The sequence below is a fragment of the Brachycentrus maculatus genome, unplaced genomic scaffold (genome assembly GCF_059751285.1).
Source record: "Brachycentrus maculatus isolate JH-2025_06_01 unplaced genomic scaffold, ASM5975128v1 h1tg000068l, whole genome shotgun sequence".
In the NCBI taxonomy this organism is placed as follows: domain Eukaryota; kingdom Metazoa; phylum Arthropoda; class Insecta; order Trichoptera; family Brachycentridae; genus Brachycentrus; species Brachycentrus maculatus.
In genome coordinates this window covers 1,212,490-1,236,958 of record NW_028280822.1, presented here as the reverse complement: position 1 = coordinate 1,236,958, position 24,469 = coordinate 1,212,490, and the positions used below count along the sequence as shown (strand labels likewise).

At 30.5% G+C, this 24,469-nt stretch overlaps 2 protein-coding genes across 9 annotated transcripts in view; both read right to left on the bottom strand.

Moving 5' to 3' along the window:
• Nucleotides 1–10,750, bottom strand: part of LOC148311301 (LON peptidase N-terminal domain and RING finger protein 2-like) — a 120,934-nt gene extending 110,184 nt beyond the window's left edge. Inside the window, exon 1 of the mRNA XM_088256859.1 lies at nucleotides 10,516–10,750. The gene's annotated coding sequence lies outside the window, so the exon portion shown is untranslated. The remainder of the gene's footprint in view (nucleotides 1–10,515) is intronic.
• A 9,115-nt stretch (nucleotides 10,751–19,865) lies between these two features.
• Nucleotides 19,866–24,469, bottom strand: part of Pdp1 (PAR bZIP family member Pdp1) — a 130,061-nt gene continuing 125,457 nt past the window's right edge. For all 8 annotated transcript variants that reach the window (XM_088256854.1, XM_088256857.1, XM_088256856.1 and 5 more), the window contains exon 6: nucleotides 19,866–20,697. In XM_088256854.1, coding sequence (XP_088112980.1) covers nucleotides 20,611–20,697 — 87 coding nt within the window. In that variant the 3' untranslated portion in view covers nucleotides 19,866–20,610. The remainder of the gene's footprint in view (nucleotides 20,698–24,469) is intronic.

The following is a 24,469-nucleotide window of genomic DNA, read 5'->3' as shown; positions in this document are numbered from 1 at the left end:
TGGTTCATATATATATTTAGAACTTCCAAGAATTTGAGTAGTGTGGTTGTAAATAATGGGTAGAATTGTTGAATGTTACACGTGTGTAAAGTGATCACTTAAACCAGCCTATGATGGTCGTCAGCCCCGTAAATGCCCAGACTTCCATATTCTTCTTCATCTTTGATGAGATGTCAAAAAATAATGTGGTAATCATTCTGTTTGTTAAGTATGTGAATAAGATGTAAGATTCGGACCTCGCGTACAAATGGAAAGCGTCTCCGCTTAATAAAAGCTTTGCTCATCCCACCATAGATGGCTATTGTGAACTCGCGCATACTGCGTAACGAGTTTGATCAATATATCTAGATGTTTCAAGAAATTGAGTGGTGTCGATTCTTTGCCTTTCACGGGCTTTCATAGTCTATGCTTGTTAGCTCACTCCTTTCAAGAACGTCATAAATCAAAAATCGTCAATTTTCAGTTGTGCGTGTTTTCGGAATGCCCAGAAAATGTACTATATCCCAGCAAAAGAGACATGCCCAGAAAATGTACTATGTCCCAGCAAAAGAGGCATATTTTTAACTTAATATTTACCCGCTACTGGGCAGAAAGTTTTGTTTTTGCATTTTGAAGAAAAGGTATTCTTAATTTTTTTTTAAATGTAGTAAATATTTTTCAAATGGAGAAAAAACCTTCAGGTTTTACCTAAAAAGATCTGTTGCACAGTAAAAAGTTCAATAAGTGGCTTGATATTTATTTTTAATACATTGTATTATATTTTTAAACTTTCAAAACGTTCCCCTGAAAAATCAAGTTTTTTGATTTATGACGTTATTGAAAGGAGTGAGCGATATATTCCATTTGAAGGGTTATCAATTTACAGCTCGTTATATAAACCGAGGATGTTATTTGAGTGACGCACGCATTATATGCTTATTTTCGACACCTGAGTATATAGGCAATAATTAATTATTATAAAGTTATCTTATCGGTACTAAAATTATTATATAAACTATTTGTCACAATGGTTTAACGATGCCGTGGAATTGGTTATGTAAGCGAAACCCAATGTATCGTGTCAATAGGTACTAAGACGAAGCGCGTATGAACAAATAATTACAACATTGTAATATATTGTATATTAATGAACCTGTGAATATATTATTTTTCTCTCTTTCTTCGTATTTTTCATATATTTATGAGTGATTTTGCTACATAAATTTATATTTTCAAATTTTCAAATTCAACTCTAGAAAGCATTATTCACATTTAATTTAATTGCGGTGAAGCGCCATTGATGAGTGTTTTTTGCTACATATATTGCGTTAAAATTGCGGTAAAAATCAAAGTTGTATTCTTTATTTATTATTATTATTTAGTTTATTCAGATACACTGATGAGTAACCAGATCTCAATATTGAGTGAATCCCGTTCACGAACGCTGATCCGTTCAGATATAGAATATATACGATTACGATTTAATTGACTTAGTTGAATAATACTAACTAACCATCACGCCGCTTCCCCGCAGGGGTAGGCAGAGAGAATCGAACGCCACACCACTCTGTCTTTGCAAATATTCTTTGCCTCTTCTACATTCATGCATCTCCTCATACATACCCGACGATTATTACGACTCCTGACCCGGCCGCTTTCAAGTATTTGACATACCTGATTGTGCCAAGTTTTCCTCGGTCGTCCTCTGCTTCTTTTTCCAACTACATTCGCTCCATAGATTTGTTTAACCGTTCTTTCTTCACTCATACGCTCCACATGTCCAAACCATCTCAACACACCTTTCTTAATTTTATCGATAATGCTTATCTCAGCCTTACATTCTTTCCTTATTTCATCATTCGAACATCTATCAAACATCGTTTTGCCACACATTCGTCTGAGGGATCGCATTTCGACTGCATTCATAATAAATAGTTGAATAATAAAATAAGAATTTAAATTAACACTACTATTTTTGGGGGAGCAGTCCTTCCATCATCAAATTATAAATCACCGGTCGATGGATGAACTGCTTCCTCGAAACTAGCAGTGTCAATTTAAAATAAAAATTTAATAAATGTTTAAATTGTGTTATTAAAATTTAATGAATCGTGTGATAAAGATGCCAACAGCGTTAGTCAACGAATCTTTGGTTGATTCAGTCACTGGCATATTGATTCAATGATTCACTTGTTCATTGTCACACTAAAACCGATTGTTTCTGACAAGTTATTTTTGCTTGGGAAATGAACGAATGACAAAATACCAAAAAAATCCATCGTTCAATCCAACCGGTCTTGATGACCGGGTCGCTTCGGTGATACAAATCAGCTAGAGCGGATCTTTAAAATCCGGATCCTATCGACCTTATGATTATAACTGCTTAGGTGTGATAAATATTTTAATAAATATAAAATATTTTATTAGAATTTCTTACGATTTTATGACCATATTATTTAAAAGTTAACATACCTTATCTACCCCCCCTTATTCTTGAAGACTAAATTTCAAATAAAAACAATGGTATTTTTTTACCCTTATCCCACCCAATGGTGCATAGGGCACTGTATCGTATTGACGCAGTGTTATAATATTAAAAGTAAAATCATTAATACTTATTTTCACCCCAACTTTGGGAATCGAACCCGGAACCTCCGGGACGGTAGATAAACATGCTAACCATTACACACGGAGGCGGAGCTAAAAAGGTCCCAGGACTTGAAAAAGTACTGGTTTGACCACACCCACTCCCTACGTGTATTCACAAATGATTATTTTCACTGTAGCCATTATATACGTTTATTTACATACCATTAAAACATCCCCCACGTAAAGGGATTGCAGACATATTCGCCTTACGCTATTTCATGTTCGATTTTCTGGTATGTACACGTGTATATAATATGAATGTACTAACTTGACACACTCTTGTAGTCATAGAGATTCTATTGATTTGTTTTGTAATAAGCCTAATGTATGAGCTATTTAAATACATATTTATGCAATGTCAAAAAAGGGGTTATACCAGTCACATACCTTTGATATTTGTCGTGAGAAATTGAACACGTGTGAAGTACACAATATTTACTGTAGGACTCGAGATTTCCAATATTTTCTGGATTTTCAGTCTCATGAAAAGCGTAGAAACGAAGTTTTACTGTATTTCAATATGTTGTGAGAGATATTTGGCTATTTATTTCTTGCGTTTTTGGCTATTTATTTCTGAGTCAACGAGCTACGTATTATGGATCTTAAGAGATTTTGAAAAACTTGAGAGCAGTTCTACTGTATAGATCTCAACGTAAGCATGACAATTCGCTCACTCCTTTCAAGAACGTCATAAATAAAAAATCATCAATTTTCAGCTGTGCACGTTTTCGGAATGCCCAGAAAATGTACTTTACCCCAGCAAAAGAGGCATATTTTTAACTTAATATTTACCCGCTACAGGACAGAAAGTGTTGTTTTTGCATTTTAGAAAAAATGTATTTTTTAATTATGTTTTTAAATATACTAAATATTTTTCAAATGGAGAAAAAACCTTCAGGTTTTACCTAAAAAGATCTGTTTCACAGTAAAAAGTTTAATAAGTGGCTTGATATTTATTTTTAAAACATTGTATTATATTTTTAAACTTTAAAAACATTCTCCTGAATAAGAGTCCCAAGTTTTTTGATTTAAGACGTTCTTGAAAGGAGTGAGCGAATTGTACAATGCTATATTTTTCCTGTACCTTTCTATGGCGTTGAAGGTAAAGGAAGAAGATTAAAGCATTGGAATATGTATAAGCACTTATGATCAAAAACACACTTTTTATTAAATAAACTTATTATATTTAACCTAATTTGTTTAAAAAGTATGGAAAAGTTAAGAAAGTGTACAGTACTAACCTGTTTTACTACAGATGTACTGCAATATTAGATTGAAATGTAAAAAGTTGCAAATAATGTACATGTACTTTAAAATAAACATCGTCATATAGTACATATAGTATAGTACAGGGCGGCGAGTACAATGAACTGTATGACAAACTTTTCCAAACCGAACAGGTCAAAACCCCAATTAGTTCGGATTTTTGGGGTTCTATGTACTACAATTTCAACCGTCGAGTAAGAAACATGCTATTGATCTTTTCAATCGAAGCATAAATACAACTTTCTGAAATTTGAGTAACGTAGCTGTAAATCGTGGGTAGAATGGTGAATTACAGTGTAACTGATCACTTAAACTAGCCAATGACAGATTCTAAATGTCAATCATGTGGTTGTCAATCATGGGTGGATAGTAAAATAAAGTGTGTTCACTTATACAGCCAATGACAAGTCGTAAGCCCTGTAAATGCCCAGACTAACATAATGCCAACCTCAAATGGACTCTTTTTTTTTTACCGATGTTGAGATATCAATAAAAAATATTGATACTACTTTATGTCTAAGAAAAATGTAGTAATGACTTGAGTAGTCCACTTGCAAATGTTATGTTAAAAAAAAAGTTTTTTAGCCAATGGCGGCCAGGGGTAGAATATTTAAAATATTAACGTCTATGTTTAACATAATCTGCCAAAACTCGATAAGTTGGAAATAAAATGGAATGGAAAAATTAATACTCTTGCAAAACTCGCTATGCTGATCGACAGTTCAAAAATCTCTCAAAAATGCTCAAATCGGTAGTAGATTTGAGTATTTATTTAACTATATTTTTTTAACATAACGTGGTTTGCAAGTGACTACTCACACATAATTTAACTAGATTGTAGCCCTTTTAGAAACGATCGGGAAGTACAAAATGAAAGGCATAAGAAGATGGACAACAGCGTTTCTGTATGAAAAGGCGTTAACGAACAATTAGAAGCTGTACGTACATAATTTAAGTTAATTTATCATCATACAATAAATTGGCTCAAATTTTATAGTGATTTATTGAATCAGCCCGTTTCGGGACACGTAAACCCACCTTCAACATGTGTAATGTGTGCTAGAGGCGGGAAGATCCGATCATTCAGAAGATCCGCATCAGTAGATCATGCATAGTGAATAATCAAAGTAATATGTTCTTTAAAAACGGGTCCACGGAACGATTCATCCGCCCGCAAACGAGATAAATGAAACAAATGATCTGATATTCAATTGAAGCCGTATTCACCAAAAATATCATCAACAAGTTAAAGGTTTTTGTTAAGAACGGATCCATGGAACGATTTTTTCGGGTATTCCGTTATTCGTTCATTAATTTATCCGCTTGAGAACAAGATGAATGATATGAATAATCTGGTATACAAGTAAAATCGTATTTCGGTAAAAATATCACAATTATTATGTATAAAAAAAATTTAAAAAAGAGTTTTTTATGTTTTCTATTGCATCGTGCCGCAAAATTTACAAGGTACATCATGTGTATTTTAGTATTGTAATATTACAAGTATATATATTTACTTATATACAGCCGATTATATGGTGGTGCGTTGTTATTTTATTAAACGAATATATTCGATATTAAAATTCCCTTATATAAATACTTATAGTTCGTCTCTATAGTGAAGCAAGCGCGTTTGACTACCATGCTGGTGGTCCATGATTCAATAAACATGGGTGATTTTAACTCTCATGCTCATAACTCTAAATACGTAAAAGAAGCGCAGGACTGATCACCTTGCCTTCATGCAATAAACAATAAAGATAATACTGCGTCGATACGACTGCAATGCCCTATGCACTGTTGGATGTGGATAAAGGTAAGATGAATAATAAATTCTCAATTTATATGCAATATGAATAAAATGACAAGTTTTATGCAATCCGTTATTCAAAATAATGAAATTAACTAAAACACACTGTGTTTCAAAAGATTTATAAAAGAAACTACAGGGCCTAATTTAAATAATAATTACTATTAAGATGATATTTATTTTATTTTATATTGAGCGGTTAAATGACAGTTTTATTACTTTCACAAATATCACAAAACAATATACACGAGCCGACTCAAACACATCTGAAAATCTTGGACTATTAGTATTTGGGGCATTGAACGATGAGTCAGTCTGAGTTCCCGAATGAGATTCACTCTGATATCTATATTTCTCGGCCAGTGTGTCTGAACGAATCATTAAAACCCGATCATTCACGAACGGCCCATGTCTACTTTGTGCTACACTTACACTTATGTATGTACATGATCGTTTCATCAATTTAATTTAATTTTCAAGTATTGCGAACCGAAAATAGTTAAGTAACTAGGTCACAGAAATATCAGTCGCGAAATTTAATGGTCCATTTTTTAATATCGACAAACGTCTTTATATGATAAATAGCATCAATAACAAAAATATAATCCGTAGCCAAATGGCGCATAAAGCACCGGATCAGATCAAAACAGCGTTGATGCCAGCGTTGATCATAAATATATAAATAAAAATATTAATTCTCGTTTGTTCAAAATCAGAAATCTAAACTCTTGAAGCTATTAACAGATTGCTTAGAAATTTGGATACAACGTATATGTTTTTATTTACACTTGTGACGTGTTAAAACGTGCTTTTCCAACACTTTTTTTATAGCAATGGCAACGCCATCTGTTGAAAGTAACAGCAACGCACGCTATATTAAGTATTGCCCGTGACGGATAGCGTGCTTCTTGACAGCTGATGTCATAATGTTTTTTATTGTATTGCTGTTTCATACATTTCAATGCTTCACAATTATAGTGAAAATTAACATATTAGAAATGTGTGTGACCTATTTTTTTTCTATTCCATTTAACCAGGTTGAGCAACAGCAACGGGTGGCCGGGTACAGTTAAGCTTAAATCAACTAGTTTTAAGTATAATATTATTCTATATAAGTTTGTTAGTTTTTAATTATAAATGACGAGGACAAATTGAACATAATTAGGAAAGCTCTCTCCAAAGTGACCCGACTCGACTCGTAATTCCATTTTGAATTAGAAAAGTAACCCCAAGATTGATTTGATTCATCTGAGTCCGGCTTCCGGTTTATTATATGTATCTGTATCATATGAATATTCTAGCTTCGTGTTGTGACTCATTTCCGAATGAAGAGGATCGGTCGAGTAGTCTGATTCATCGTGTGTACTAATTTTCTCACAATTTTGAATAATCTGTCATCGAATATATTCCGGATTTAAGGTATATGTAGTAAACAAATATAGCCCCCTTTAACATTACTAACTAGAGTAATAATACATAATAGAGATGTGCCTAATGGGTAACTATTACTCTTTCAGTCAACAATCGGTTGACCGAAAGAGTAATGTAGGAGAAAGGATTGTATTCGTTAATTTTTCACGATTTATGTAGGTTGTTTTAAGGTATACATTATACAGATTCAAATTTCCCGCAATAAATTGATGATGGCACCCGCCGTGTGGCATGTTGCGCCATCTTGTTGAAACCACAGCTCTGTCACATCAATGCTATTAAACTGACGTACGAAGAAGTCAATAATCATGGATCTGTACCGCTCTTTATTGACCGTAACATTCTGGCCGGAATCGTATTTAAAAAAAAAATTGCCCAATGATTCCACCTGCTCATAAAGCACACCAAACAGTGAATATTAACGGATGTGAGGGTGTCTCAACAAAGGCTTTTGTTTATTATATTTTATTTTAATTAGGTTTTCTCCACTGCAAATTCGGTAATTCTGCTTATTGACATAGCCATTTAAAAAAAAACGCTTTTACCTGATCGTGCCAAGTTTTTAAACTCTTAGTATTAGTAGCTAATTAATAGATCGAATAAAAAAACGAATCAAGTAACAAGTCCTTTTAAAGAAGCGGTTATTTAATGTTTTTTTTATTCCCGTGTCTAATATATTATAATATGGATATGGACGATGAAATTAAATAACGACTATTTAAAAGATGTCTTTACTTAATTTGGTTTTTGGATTTGATTATTTAATCAATGTAAGTAGTATACTTATACTATTTTAATAGAAATATCTAAAATATTTATTTAACAATTCGACATTCACGAAAATTATATAAACCGAGAAAAAGTAATCAATACCAAATCGGGTAACCGATTATGTAACAAATATTGATAACTGATATTCAGGGCTTTTTTTCATGTAACGCGGTAGAACGGCGCTCCGGCACCTTTTTTTAGGGATATATATTTTTTTCAAAATTCAATTAGGCGAAACAATGTTGCGCTTGCGTAATTACAATCTGATTATATTTTTAAAATTTGTCAAAATGATAAAAAATGAGATTGTAATGAATATTTAAATGATATTTTAGTGAAAAAAAATAGAAAAAGGTTGACATGAAGTGAGTTCCGGGACCTTTTTTGTTAAAAAAAATTTAAAAAATTAAAAGTCTTGCTTAAATTTATAATGCATACAACGTTTAATATGTCTTTATTGTATTTTATGTTATTAGATGACATTATATTATTTATGTGTACTGTTAGATATTACAATTATATATATATATATATATATATATATATATATATATATATATATATATATATATATATATATATATATATATATATATATATATATATATATATATATATATATATATATATATATATATATATATATATATATATATATATATATATATACTGTTAGATATCTACTTAATTCATTACTATACTTCTTACACATATTTATACATATACGTCCATTTGAGCACTCGTTTATTCATACATAAACAATAATCAACTCAGATTTTTAACATAACATATCGTAGCTGTATGTGTAAGAGAGGTAGTAAGTACTCGTATGTGTAAATGATTGTCAAAGTTAGCCATTTATATCATTCGAAGCAGTGATATTTGTTTACGTATTAAAATATCGTGAGTATACTGGTAAAAAACGTTAACTCTAAAATCCCTGACATTTCAAACTACTTTGTGTATTTTGCCAGTTTATAGAACGCTAAAAACTTTATAATATGCATCATTAAGTCGAAATTGCATATTTTCGAGTTAAGGTTTTGTTCCAGTACACCCACGATATGAAATGTGTTTTATTTTTTTATATTTTTTTATAAATAAGTATTATTTTTTGATATATCAACATAGATGAGGAAGAATACGGAAGTCTGGGCATTTACAAGGTTTACGATCGTCATAGGCTGGTTTAAATAATCACTTTATACACGTGTAACATTCATCACTTCTACCCATGATTGACAAGCAGACTTCTCAAATTCTCGAAACTTCTAGATATATTCATCAAACTCGAAACACAGTATGCGAGAGTTTACTAGAGACATTTATGGTGGGATGGGGGGATGAGGATAAGGGATGTTGTTCATAAATAAGCGCCATTGAATAAATACTTCTGATCTTTATCCGCATCGTTAATTAGCATGGTGATCAGTCCAGGAAAATATTAAATAAATATCAAATAAATATCTCTTATATTTTATGACTCCACTGGGAATAAACCTATGACTTGCAGTGCGGTAGCCAAACGTGTTAACACTACGGACGCGTACTTAAAATAAAAAATACATGCGAGCATACACACATCGTCGCATTCCTACTAACTGTTATAACTGTCATTTTTGCGGAGTTTTAGTTAAGAATGCATTTTTAAAATTCTAAGCCAGTGCGCATTCATATCTGTACTACTACTACTACTACTACCATCACGCCGTTTCCCCATAGGGGTAGGGAGAGAGGATGGAACGCCACACTCTTCTGTCCTGACATACACTCCTCGCTTCCTTCACATCAATACATCTAGTCATACATGCAGATTAGTTTTAACACCACCAGATTTTAGGTTCTGATTCTTTCACTTTTAATATTTTTTGTAAATTTAATTTTTTTCTGAGTTAATTATTATTATTTTTAATTCTTTTACTCTTTATCACTATACAAAAGATAAGAAAAAACACATAAAAAAAAGTTTGATATTTTTAAACATTTTTTTTCCGCAAGTATATCAACCGACACGTCGTATTTATTATTTATACCAATAATTCAACACATTTACATAATAGTACATGTACATGACATAATTACGCTTATAATTCGTATTGGTAAGATATTTACATACAAAAAAATGTCCAAAACTTATTTTTGTACAAAAAATATAGTTTTACAAGTATAATGAGTGGGCCAAAGTCGCTGTAAAGGCACGTTCTTATTTCCAGCTCCAAACAGCTTATATAATTACACTTATGTAACTTTATATCGCTGGCACAATCAAGAATGATGGGAGGTATTATCGAGAATCAAGGTCTTGGCTTTGGGCACATTTATCGCTACCATTGATTACAAATAAAATTGAAACCTAATTTGAGAAATTAAAATTACGCGAAAGCGCGGGAAACGTAACAAAGGGCACATGTTTACATGCGCTATCTATTTTCGTATCACAACCAATTATCTCGACAAATGTCAAACACGAAATAACTACTCAAATACGAAAGAGGTGAGCATTTCTCAAAAACGGAAGACACAACAAAAAATAATTACATAACAAATAAAAAGCCGCAAAGTTATATGTGTAAACCGGGGAATAAAACACTTAAATAAATATATCTTACCGAGTGATGACTTATTCACGATATATGTTAGGTTTTTGGATTCTACTAATGATTTGACACTAAGTCGCGATGTCGCGGCACTCCCGTTTCGCCCGTTGGTCTATCCGTCCGTCTGACAGGAGACAAGCGTGAATTTGAAGTTTCAAACATTACACACGTCATGGACCCACAATGTAGCTTACATAAACATCAACGCCTAAAATTACAAATCTCCAAATTGACAATGCCTCTACATGCACTAGCGACATCTGTGCCGGCAGCATAATATCAGGTTTTAACACCATTTTTTGCTTTAACGACATCTCTGGACATTTTTTACAAACATATTCAAATACGTATAACATATTTGACAGTTGTTTATGAAACAACACAGATATCAGTAAATATTTATTTTCATTGACTATTACTATTATAAGCAAAAAAATATTATTATTATTAATACTGTACTAATTATTATTAAAATTATGAAAACATATTCTTATAATACTAAGCATTATTCTGACGCTCAACAAATGACGCTCATAAATTAGCATAACTAACTAACTGTAACCATCACTCACAGAGGGTATATAGAGACAGAACGTCACACTACTCTGTCTTTGCAAACATTTCTCGCCTTTTCCACATTCACCCATCTCCTCATACCTACCGGTCAATTTTTCCAACTCCTGATCTTCTAACCATAGTTTTTTTAAGTCGACACTTCTAAATATTTGAAATACTCGATTATGCAAAGTTTTCCTCGATCTTCCTCGTCCTCTATTTCCAAATATAATAATTATTTTAATAAAATTTCATTTGTCACATCTCAGAGTATATTCAAAGGTTAAAATAAAATAAAATGATTAATAGTTTATCACTTTATTAACCACAAATACAACATGAACAATCTTATAAGTTAACAAAGCATATAAAATAGCGACGTTTTGTTTAAATCTATAAACATAAATATCTATAAAAACTATATATTTTACCAGAACAAATTAAATATTATTAGTAGCTGTTGCAAAATATCTGATGAATTTTCTAATTTCAAAACTGAAACTAACTCTAAAAAGTTTACTAAACTGGCTGAGAATCCTGAAAACATCATTCACTTTTTTTGTTAAATTAAAAATGATCTGTCATAAGTTGGTTCTTTCATCTTTGTTGAAATATCAATAAAAAATCTTGATAAAAATAACTGCTCGGTGGAACGAAATCAAACATGTGTGAATAAAAATTTGGGCACATCCAAAATATTGTAATTTAAATAAAACAGTAGCAACATTTTATAAATAAGAAATATTGAATTTCATTGATTATAATTCTTAATAACTCGAGATCCATAACTTTTTATAGCTGTATAATGAAAACATGTAATAAATTTAAAATACAAGGACTAACAATAGCCTTCGGTTTCTGTCATAATGGGTATTATCTCAAAATACCGTCGTGATATAGTTTTTGAGCAATTTCATAATATTTTTAAACATTTTGCATTTATTAAATCAGCAGTCACTTTATGGTAATATTCAATAATTTTTAATTCAAATTTTACTTAGTAAATACCACTACAGCTTCTACTCCTCTTCATCCTTCAACATCCTAAGGACACGACTTTAAAATTTATCTAAGCTTCACATATGATGTTTGATAATGATGCTGAAAGCACGGAAACATATTTAAAAACGGATTTTATGAAATAGTGGTATATACCGAGTATTTTTTTTTCAAACAGCTTAAATTATTGTTTTTTTTTCATGTAATTACATATTGTACTGTGATAATTATAAAAATTTCAAATCAATAATATCTTAAATAAATCATTACATTAGCTTAATTTCGAATATCATTATAAAACTATATTATCAGTAAATTATTTTAGAATCCAATTTTGAAAAATTTACCACTACCATCTTTTATGTAGAACCATAACATGAACATAATTGTTATAAAGTTTCCATTAAAATGCATACGTCATTAATGTTTGTGTTCAAATTTCCTAAAATATAGTTAATAATTTTATAGTGAAAACTATGGTTAGGCCATAAAGTATCCTAAGAATATACTAGAGATATATCCAGGATTTGACAGAAAGACTGATTATGTATTTTTAATAAAAATGGTACTATAATTAGTCTTATTATATTTCGCTACTTTATTCATATTTCTCTGTTGTGTTTAAGGGATAAATGTATTGTGCTATAATTTTTTGTGGTTGTATGCATAATATTTATTAAATATTGTTTAAACGTTTAATAACATTTTTATGTAAAATACTTTTTTTTAAATGTTAACATATGATGAAATATCAGGGCTTGAAGTGGAAATTTCAACTAACAGTAGATGAATGTCAATAAACCAGAGAGTTCTCCATTCTTATAAATTTAAATTTCTTTCTGTTTTTAAAAACAGGAATTAATTCCTGAAAGATATGGGTGAACATCACAAACCTGAGGGCAGAACTTGCTAAAATCTTGTGTGGCGTTTCAAATTAATTTATTCCAAGACAAGTATGATTGCCAACTTGTCATATTGTAAAAAAATTCATATAAGACTGTGAAAAAAATCCTTTTTTCCAATAGTAAATTGTCTTCCACTTGATAAATTTATATGCTTTTTCCTCATCATAATTACTTCTTAATACGGAATCTTTTTGCATTTTTTGAGATTTTTACTTGTTATAAGCATGTTTATATTGTATTAAGTTGTCATAATAATGTCCCCACATAAAAAATGTGTTTAATGCATTTCAAAATTTTCTGTTTAATTTTTTTTATCCTTAAAAGCATGTTTGAATCTCTTTCTGAAAATTGTTCTAAAGGACTATTTTCACTAACCTTTTTACAGTCCATTTTTATACATACTAAGTATGACGTAGACATGTTTTCTTTTCATTGCATACAGTTTGTTAGTTTTTATTATTAGTAAGCTCATCAATCATTTTTATTTCGTCATTCTCAATATTATGTTCCTGCCATGTTTTATGGCTTCGAGCTTTAAATAACACACAGGCACAAAAATATTCAAGTAAAAATAAGACAAATATCTATGAAATTTACTAATTTATGTAAGAAATGCTGTCCTAAAAAAGATAGTTTCGCTTTGTCATTATTAAGACAGATGAAAAGTTATTTTTGATTGATCTTGTTTTTTTTTAGATGTGCGGTGGTTTAACTTTGCAAGGAGAGAGGATATACGGTGTAGGACGTAGCAAACCTTTGCTACTTTGATTTAGTTTGCTAGGCCATATACTTCTCATGCCTTTCAAGACTCTTAATCACACAAGCCTCTTTTACAAGGCATCATGTTTAAGCTACCCAGGACATCCACTGCTGCCAATCCGTCGGCCGTTCTTGTTTGAATTTTGGGATGTAGATCTGACATGGGAGGATGCAAAGGAGCTGGCAGCAGACAAAATAGCCTAGAGAAACCTGATCAATTTGTGTTGTCATGATCACAAATTGATGAGATCAATTCATTACTGCTCGCTCTCATTCATATCATAGTTCCGAGTGAGGAGAGTCAATCGAGTTGTACTATGGCACAAGTGATTGATCCCGGAAGTCTCCAAGAACCGTGTATGCATCGTTTAAACTTACATTAATGTTTCTCCATCAGTAGATCCTGTATTTCCTTTCAAGTCCCAGTCGCCGCTGTGATGAGACAATGAGTAAACTGCGGTCGGACTTCCGCCATCTCGGCTCTGGTTATGCTGCAATTCCGATTGCAGTGGTATAAGTCGTTAGCATATCTTGTTTCGCATACTGTGAGTTATGTGCTTTCAAAATTAGAGCTTCTATATGCAACGACTTGATTAATATTAAATATGTATGTATATACTAACGCACGTCAAAATACGCATATATGTATTATTTATAAATACATAATTCATGAAAGGATATGGAAAAAGACGGAAAATATAGAAATGATCAACATGGAAATTTGAACTCGCATTTCTTAAGTTGAAGTAGGTACGCATATAATAAAGCAGAAGAAGCAATGATTATTACATACGATAAAAATTCATTTAAAACATGTGACTTTTATAATATTTTGTACGTACATACATATTAATGTATGTAGTAATAATTGCATCATTAAAACTTTTTGAAAAATAGGATAGAACGCCACAATCATCTGTTCTGGCATATGCTCCTAGCTTCTTCTAGAGCAATACTTATAGTAATACTATTATGTTAAGTTTTAACCCAGACAGGTTAAGGTTCTGATTCACTAAGTCGTGTCAAGTCTTCCTTGGCCATCCTCGTTCGGTTTTCCCGTCACATTTGTGTGGAGTATTTATATTTAGTCATTCTCTTGTCATCCATTCACTCCACATATTAAACCAAATTCAAACTATAGTCAGTTCAATCATTCCTAAATCTAAAATCTTCATTTTGTCACATATTGACTTTTCCACAACTTTTTAAACGATCGCATTTAAATGTCCATTGTGCTTTTGGCAATTCCTTATTTTGCTTCCATACATCAGTGTTGGCACTAGCAGTCCTTTGTGTACTACCAGTTTGGTTTCCATGAACAAATTTTTATTTGCAATCGCTGTATTTAAAACACCATTTATGCATTCACTCTTCTCTCAATATCTACATGGACTTTAGATGTAAAAATTCTTGCACTTATTCCAGGCATGCGTCATGCATGTAAATCTTGCATTCTTTCACTTCTTTTTCTCTTTCAATATCACGGCCTTCGACTAACTGTCATCTATGTTTACATCACACACTCCCTACTCTATTCGTTTTAAATCCTCCTCTCTGGTCGTCAGGATGGCGTCACCTGCATACTATAATTTGTGTAATATGTAATGTTAATTTGATTTTTAATATGTAATGTTATGTTTTTTTTTGCAATATGTAATGTTAATTCAATGGGTGATTTTTTGTATATTTTATCTTTCATTTCATAAAGAAAACTAGCACTGAATAATATAAAACATTTATTGATAAAAGTTGTTGTTCTATTGTTAAATAATAAGTGACTCATGGAATCATAAATTTATTAGCAGTTATCGATAGGACGGGAACATTACAATTACACTATCGATTTAAATTGTGGAATAAAATTTCAATTATGCATTTAATAATGGTATAACATTGTTTTACACACCTATTTGCACCTATAACAAAAGAAAGAAAAACAACTAAACTTATATTCTATCATTTCCGGAAACTAATTTGTTTAAAATAATCAAATAAATCTAAAACTATATAATACTCCATTAAGGAAAAGGTTTTTTTTTTTTTATATTGTTTGTAAATCTTTGTTATTTGTATAATCGGTTAACAGATTATTTAACTGTATAACAGGTGTTAAAAATAACAAAATATAATAAAGGACAGGAAATTTGAATCAGTTTCAAATGTCATTAAATTTGAATAAATAATACCACATCAAATTGAAATTGATATAAATAAAAATATTTTTATGGTATTCCATTTTAGCACTATTTCAATAAATTTGTTGAAAATGAATCAGCACATTACAATATCTGGAAAGTAGAAAGTGTTAGTCGAAATGACAAGGTTGCTGTGATTTACAGTTAAGACATTGTGTATAACAACTTTTGATGGATTAGAACCAAATATTTTGAACTTGTTATGATTTATAAACATGAATGCAGAGAAATGAAATCACCCCTTAAGAATGAAAACTAAAAGTTATATTATTATATGCAGGGAAAAACTGATTTTTAAATGCAGCAAATGGATCTTTTTAAATTACAAATAATAAAATAGCCCTTTTGCATTAAGAAGTTCCGCAGTTGTTAGGTCTAAAATTTCAATTCGATTTAAGAATTCGACTATGCCAAACTGACGTGATCTTCAGTTGCCTTCTTAAGTATGATAATTTTTCATATAAAATTATTGTGGTTTTAATAAATCAATGCAAAATATATTCGGACAAATGACAATGCATTCTGTTCATGTAACTTGAGGGATTTATTTCAACTAAAAAAAATACTAATGCATCATATACTTTTCAGAGTTACCATCATATTAGTTGAATAAAATCAAAGGTCAACTTAAAGTTGTAATTATATAAACAACAATGATATAATTTTTGTTTGCGAAACATTCTTTTTTCTTCTTGAAGCTGGTAATACTGTGTCGCTAAACTATGTATTTAGTGTGGGTTAAAATTTTTAATACATGTATGTTTATTTAAGAATTGCAATACCTACGGATTTACCCACCACATGCATAGATTCATTGGCAATGCCCACAATAGCTACATGAATATTATGAAATACATTTGTGTTAGTTAATTATCTACAAAGTAATGTGTATTCTGCTATTTGAAGCCTGCAATGTTCTATTCTTGCTATATCTCTATACCAGCGCACACTCCCATTACAAAGGTTTACAAAGAGTGTGCAAACAAATTAATGTATTGCATCAAAGCTGACTTTTTCAAATTTCTACATAAATGAAAGATAGTTAAAGAAAAATCCCCTGGAAAACATGTTTAAATACAATATAGTTAACAAACGCCATGTATAAATTAAACTGTATATTTTTAAATCTATTTATAATGTTTTTAACACTTTAGAGTAGTAATATCTAAAATATGTGTTTACAATAAATTGTATGAACAACATCATACTACTTTCTAGAGAAAACTTATATTTTTAAGCCTTTGATTTCAAACACAATTTACAACAGTTGTAATATATTTTAAGGTTTTCATTTGAATTCCCATGTCTTCAATAAGCAAAGACTTAAAAACATACTGACACTACAATTTTAATGAACCTAACAAAGCATCTATTAGGTACCATATTATTTTTGTAAAATATTATGTATATAGTTTTTCAATTCAAGTTTAAACAATCTTCCATTAATATTAATAATATAGCGTAGTAACTATGTAAATAATTTCTAAAAGCAATTTTAAAAATATAGTATTAATAGACAGAAAACATTTAAACTAAAACTACTTTTTTTTACCGAATAAATAGCTTTTTTTTTACTTAATGTCACACTGCCATTTTTTGTTACTAGATATTATCGAACAAGAATAAACTAACAATCCTCTCCAGTTCAGTTAGAAACCAACAACAGGTTTTGAATCACTGTGACATTTTGAATTTGTCAGAAAATTTCCAAAAGTACCCTGAATAATCATTCTTTGTCACATTCAAATTTTGTTTGTTTGTATGGTAACTTTTAGAATGTGACACAATTTTCTTTTTCAAATAAATAATTTATTTATCGCTCAACATGGAACAAGATAGAAAAAATATTATTTATGTTTACATACGCAAAACTTAACAGGTCCAACATTTGAAGTTTGCACTTTGCAACTCTCACTTACAGCCATCAAAAAAGGCTCCTTTTATGTCTCTCTCGAAGCTTCCTAAGGTTTTAATGCACCAAAGCCACAAGGGTACACAGCGATGTCTGAATATAAAACACATTTATCCATTTCACAAAGTGCAACAGCTCAACAATATTTTAACCTAGTTACATCTACTTAAATGTTACTACGAGTAATTAGTTGAAAACAAGTGTTCTCTGTTTGGCTATATAATAGTATATATGTACATTAAGCTGCCAAACAAATAACATCCTAATAAAGATGCTTGATCCAAAGCCGGAGGTAACAAAACGGTAACAAAGTAAGGGGGCCAAGACCCTTCCACGTGGCTGAGCCCCATTTGGGGATCACAAAGGGAATCAGAAAAGCCTTTCAATTTGCCACACCAGAAGGTTGGCCACCTCTGACAAAACATACACATCGTTGTCGAGGCTCTCCTCACGTAACCACCGCGGATTCCATTTCACCGATCTGATCATGAGCGAGTCCATCGTCAACTCTCATTGACTCAGTTGGATGATTGCACTTCCTACTGAGTCAATTAAACGTAGACGAGTCTGCACATGCTAAAACTGAGTGTCAATTCCCAGGGCTCAGGATGGTTGTATGACTAAGTAATCGGGATAACGGTCGTAGGAGTGAGCGGCTGTTACGTGAGGAATGCCCGCATTATTTTATTACAATAATTTTGGGTTCATAACTAAAAGATATTTATTAATGAGCAAAACATGATATTAGTATACGAAGATTTAACAGGTAACTTCTAAGTTTTGTGGTTATTTAAAAATTCATATGAAATATTAACTCAATCACATTCATTAAAACAGGTTTTATTTCAATAAATTTTATTATTTAATCAAAATCAAAAGTTAATATTCAAATCCATGTTCATTACTCATTTCTTGATGGTCTCACAAATACATTATTAAGTTATAATATTTTGGAATTGGACAATATAAACATGTATTGGATTTAAATAATCTGAACAGGTATGTAAAGTAGAAGTTATTGTGTAACAGTGTCTCACATTATGACTACGGTAATTCCCAATATTATATGAGAAGACAGTGGATATCTTTACGATACAATGAAAAATGTTACTTTACTCCAATTTAGTGTTTATCTCATTAATGTTCATTGCAAAATGATATTCCAAAGTTTAAAAAAGTAATAAGGTACACAAAGAGCTCTAAATTATTATATCTTTAATTTCAATCACTGTTGTGTAGGTACACTCGGTTATACCTCACTACAAATTCACAAATGTTGTACACATAAAAATACATTAATTTGCACATTCATGTCAACAATGAACCAATAACACTTCATGCACTATAGTAATAGTAAAAAAAGAGATCGTTAAAAGTTTTCTTCTTCTCATACAGTACATTATTGGGATTAAATAAATTATAATAAAATATTTGAAATAAATTATACAACTCAGAAAGGATCCAATGGGTTTTCAGTTTTTTTCAGATTGACTTAAAAAAGTTATTCACGATTATATTGAAATGGAAATATGAATTATTTGTTAACAATAATAATCCAAACAGATATTAAACAAAGAGTATAAGAAGAAATAAAACACTTTAAAAAAGAAATATCGTCTTTATCATAATATGTTGCCAATATCAAATTTGAATTGTAATTAAAAAATATAGCAAAAAAATAAACAATTACATGATATTAATAATTAATTTAAATCATTTAAGGCTGTAAAAATATACTAATACACGGAATAATAGTAGTTGTTATTTTGAAAGAAGCGTGGTAGTTTATCATAAGAGTGTGAAGTGCTGAAAACATCAGTGAATGTATTGTTTTTAAAATGCTATATTCATCGACAATAAATATTTTTTTTTGATGGAACACCCAGCTTCTACTCTCCTAACTAATCGAGTTATATTGGAACTCAATGATGACAACAAATGCAGTATGCATACAAGAAACATTTTAATATGCTTCAATTGTAAATTTTGACAAATGGTGTATATTAAGTAATTTTTTTAAATATTTACTGTATTTACTTTTATAAATTTTGTGACAACCAGGCATGGTTGAAAGAGAATTGTGTATTATCCAGAATCATCAGAAAATCATTTCTCCAGAATGCTTTGAAGCATTTATAAGCATGATATCCTGACCAACAATCTATCTCTTTAACAACTACTGATACCCGATGTGGAAAGTGTCTCAAAGTGGTTGCCTAATACGATATATTGGCTGTTTGCGGAGTCATGTAACTTTATATAGTGTACTCAGTCTCTTCCACTTAGAAATGCCACACACAGTCAACAATGTCATTGTAAAATTCCCAACGGTTTTATTAAAACCTGATTATGATTTTTCAAATATTGAACAACGTACATTTAAATGTCAATCTCAAATTGAAACCGAACAAAAATCCAGTACAGGAAAAAGATAATAAATTTACTATGTGGCATTTTGTGTAGAGTTCATCAACGGAGTACTTCATATCAATTTGTCAACCGAATGGAATGATACATAACAAATAATCAAATAAAAGGGATGTGTAATATTATTAGGTTTCTAATCTCAACAGATGTATGGAAAACCAATTAGCATTACATTTTTATGGTGTTCTAAGTAATAATTTAACCTGATGTGACATTCAGCATTCTACGGTAACCTGACTGTATTCACTTAAGACTTCACACCATTATCGTAGGCCACCACAGTGTTTTGTTATAGTCTTTATCTATGAGGCGTGCAATAGTGCATTACTTGCTGTGGACATTTGGTGGCCACACCTTACATATCGGTCAATCTTGATAACTTCTCCCGCAAACAATTGTTTTCCTTTTTTAAGTGTTCCAACTCTTGTCTCAAGCAAATGTTCTGAAAAAAAAATATTGTAATTACATCATTTTTAAATATATATTGTGATAGTAGGAGAGTGAATTCAATGTGTGCTAAAAGTATTGCGATATGTATTTCTTTCTTCTTGGTAGCTATTACTAAAATATGGTAGGTCTATTTCATTCATTTAAAATAATCTGAAATATAAAGCCATTCCTCATTTAATATTTTTTTACACATCGGCTATAACATACAATTGTTATAATACGTGAATGCATCAGAAGAAATATTAATTAAAACCTATAAAAACGCCAAGTTACCACACACATGCTGACACAATATTTTTCCCGTAAATATTTTATTTGTTTTGATAAAAAGGTTTTCGTTTTCTTATAGAAAGTGACACTTTTATCTTTTTTCAAATCGATTTATTTAAATTACTTGTTTATAGCGAAAAATTACTTTTAAAAAAGTAAATATCTAGCTCTACAGTTTGCATGACTGAATAGCTTGAATTTATTTTGTGATTTAAATCTTAAAAAAAAGTATAACCTACAAGGAGTACATGCAGTAATCAAGTAAATAAGTTAGTAACTTAAGAATGTCTTTTGCGATCATATACCTAGTTCCTAAAATCTATAAAAAAAAGTAGTTTTTAACATATCACCCTGGACTGATCGATACAATGAAGTGTGGTAAGCACCAACGAGCGCAGATAAATATAATAAGAATATAGACTTTTTAGCTGAATGTTGATGACCTTGGTAAGATTTCATTATGCTGAAAGGTATTATATAAGGTGATTTGGATTTTTACGAGCAACATAAACAGGATTTTTTGTTCACATGTTTAAGTTAGTTTTTATTAAAAACCATTTTTGAATTATGAGAATGATAAAAAAGTGTCAGTCTGTCTTCATAGATATTCAAAAATAAGAAAAAAAAACCACGAAGTCTTTATGTTAACAATTCTTTGGATTGAAATCAATCATAAAGGGAAGATGAATAGGAAAAACAATGAAAAACATCACAAAACCTTGTAATGCTGGTTGCATTTTGCTACTGACATGAGTTCCCACGTTCGGTTCTTGTCATAAATGAGACAAGTGTTATTTATTTTAAAAGAGCTGAACATTACTTTCCATTTATTGATCATATTAAAATTACATCAATCCGATCCCGTACCATACGTATTATTAAGGGCCGGCAGAAACCCGGAATAAATTTTAATTTATTATATTTGAATATTTATTTCTACAAAGATAAAGAGCTGAACATTACTTTCCATTTATTGATCATATTAAAATTACATCAATCCGATCCCGTACCATACGTATTATTAAGGGCCGGCAGAAACCCGGAATAAATTTGAATTTATTATATTTGAATATTTATTTCTACAAAGATATTTTTGTATGCAACCATGATTTTTTTCCAAGTGGAACGCATAGAAAAACAAATGGCATTTAGCCATAAATAGCTACATCTGCCAAAAGTTAGAATTGTAGGGAACAGAATAAAAGAAAACTTCATTGTATGTAATATATCTACAATTATACAATTTTTTTGGATAAGACTGGTGAAAGGATGAAATTAGAATAAAGAAGAATAAAACTGTTAGACTATTTAATTATAAATATGTCATGTGGTATGGAACAGCACTATAAAAAATGTATTTAAGTTATTTTGTTTCTGTATGGGACATTATTTCTATGTGCTTGTGTGTATGAGTATATCGTCTTGAAAAAATCTAATACTTCGAAAAATCTTTATATCCCTCGAAAGTGTATTATTTTTTCCAGGATTTGCATATATTTATTTGGAGAAGATTTATTTAAGCAAAACCATCATTACCTAACTGGCATTTACAATTTACACTGCCAGGAAAAGGTCAATCTGTAATGCATGTTGGAAACCAACCATTAAATATACTTCTCTGTGAATATTGTGGACTTGTGATACCAAATGTTCTTCATGGTTCTTATATTTAAAAAAAATGTATATGATTAAGTAAATCTTCAATTTTAAAAATCTAAAATTGTTTGTAAATAAGTATATGGAAATTTACCAAATTCCACAGACTTGTTACTAAAATTTTTGGCAGCAGTATAGATCTAGTAAATTATACATTTTAGATGATAGACTTTCCTCCGCCTGCTTGAGACGAGTCCTTTAGTTTTTCGGACATAATGCCAGAAAAAAACGATAACAACCTTATAAAGTTAGGTCATGGGAGGGGTTGAAGGTAGGAGAAGAAGCGAGAGATCCTCCACTAAATGGATTGAAATTTACTACAAGTTCATGAGTGGTCGGAGTGATGCAGATGACGGTGTATCAGGAAAGGTGGAGGCAACTATATAAAATATTTTTGAGACAAGGACCCTCAGTGATGAAGACAATGACGCACAAGAAGAAATAGTTTTCATCTGTGTTAAGAATGCAAGGCGATAAGCATTATCGATAAAATTAATAAAGGTGTGATGAGACAGTTTGGGCATGTGAAATGAATGAGTGAAGAAAAAACTGTATAACAAATTTATGAAGCAAATGTAGCAAATGTTGAAAATAGAAGTTCTGCTATTGAAAATTCTGTGCCAGATTGTTGTGGCATTCTATTCTCTCTCTGCCTACCCCTGCGGCCTGATGATAAGCTAGTTTTTTTTTTTAGTTTCTGTAGTTTTATAAACAGCGGGTTCAGATAACATCTCATTTATACACCATTAGCAGCATATGCAAACCCCATAATATGTGACAAATTTGTAAATAATGAGTAAAAAAAATACAATTTGGATAATAATAAATCGAGACATTATTTCTAATATTATTTTAAAGATTTTATTTTATATGGATTTTTGCCATTGTTAACAGTGCACTGCCAGAGTGCCATCCAGAATTTAGTTTTTTTTTTTAAATAATCTTCTAAAGCATTTTTCACTATTTTCACGGGATTTTTAAAATACTGAAACATTCTATAAAAAAAAAAAATTTTTTTTACTAAATGGTAAAAGTGAAAACAATTCATCACTGAAATTGTAATCCGCATTATATAAGTTTTATAATTAGTTTATAGTTTATGATACGCATTCAAGAAAATAACATTAGTATTTAATTCAATATCGCGTATGCGACATCAACACATTAAAAAAACTTAAAGCACACTAAAAATACTTATGTGTACATTCAATTGTTCGCTTTTTTGTACAAATTGCGCAGTTATCAGCATGAAATATAATTAGGAAAACGCACAAAAAAATAAATTTGAAGTGAGTAAATATCTACATTGTTCTAAAAATAAATAATCATATTCAAATATACATCGCATTACATTGTAGAGCAAAAGAGAATGAAGTGGCATTTTAAAATACATTATATATTCGCAGTCATTAGGCCCTTATCACCAAAATGTTGTCAAAAATGTTTATTGGTAGCTCAACAGAAATGCTAGTGTACATTAGATGAGAATATGGATGTCTTGGTATTTAGAGGCCTTACGACCTGTCAATTGTCGATGTAAGTGATAAATAAAACACTATAACATTTACCATTGACTCATGATTGACAACCATATTGCTCAAAATATCGAAAGTTGTATATAAGAACGTTTTACATTTTCTATACAAAATTCAGTACTGGCATCTGACATTAAAACCATCAAGCGTGTGAAAACTTTTAAGTTATTTCACAGATTAGAAAATACTTGAAAACTTTTTTTCAATTATGATATGCAAAAATTATAATCTGAGGAAACATGGTATTATTTCTTGAAGATTGGGATAAATATATAAATATTGTATGTTAATTTGGGTCAAAGC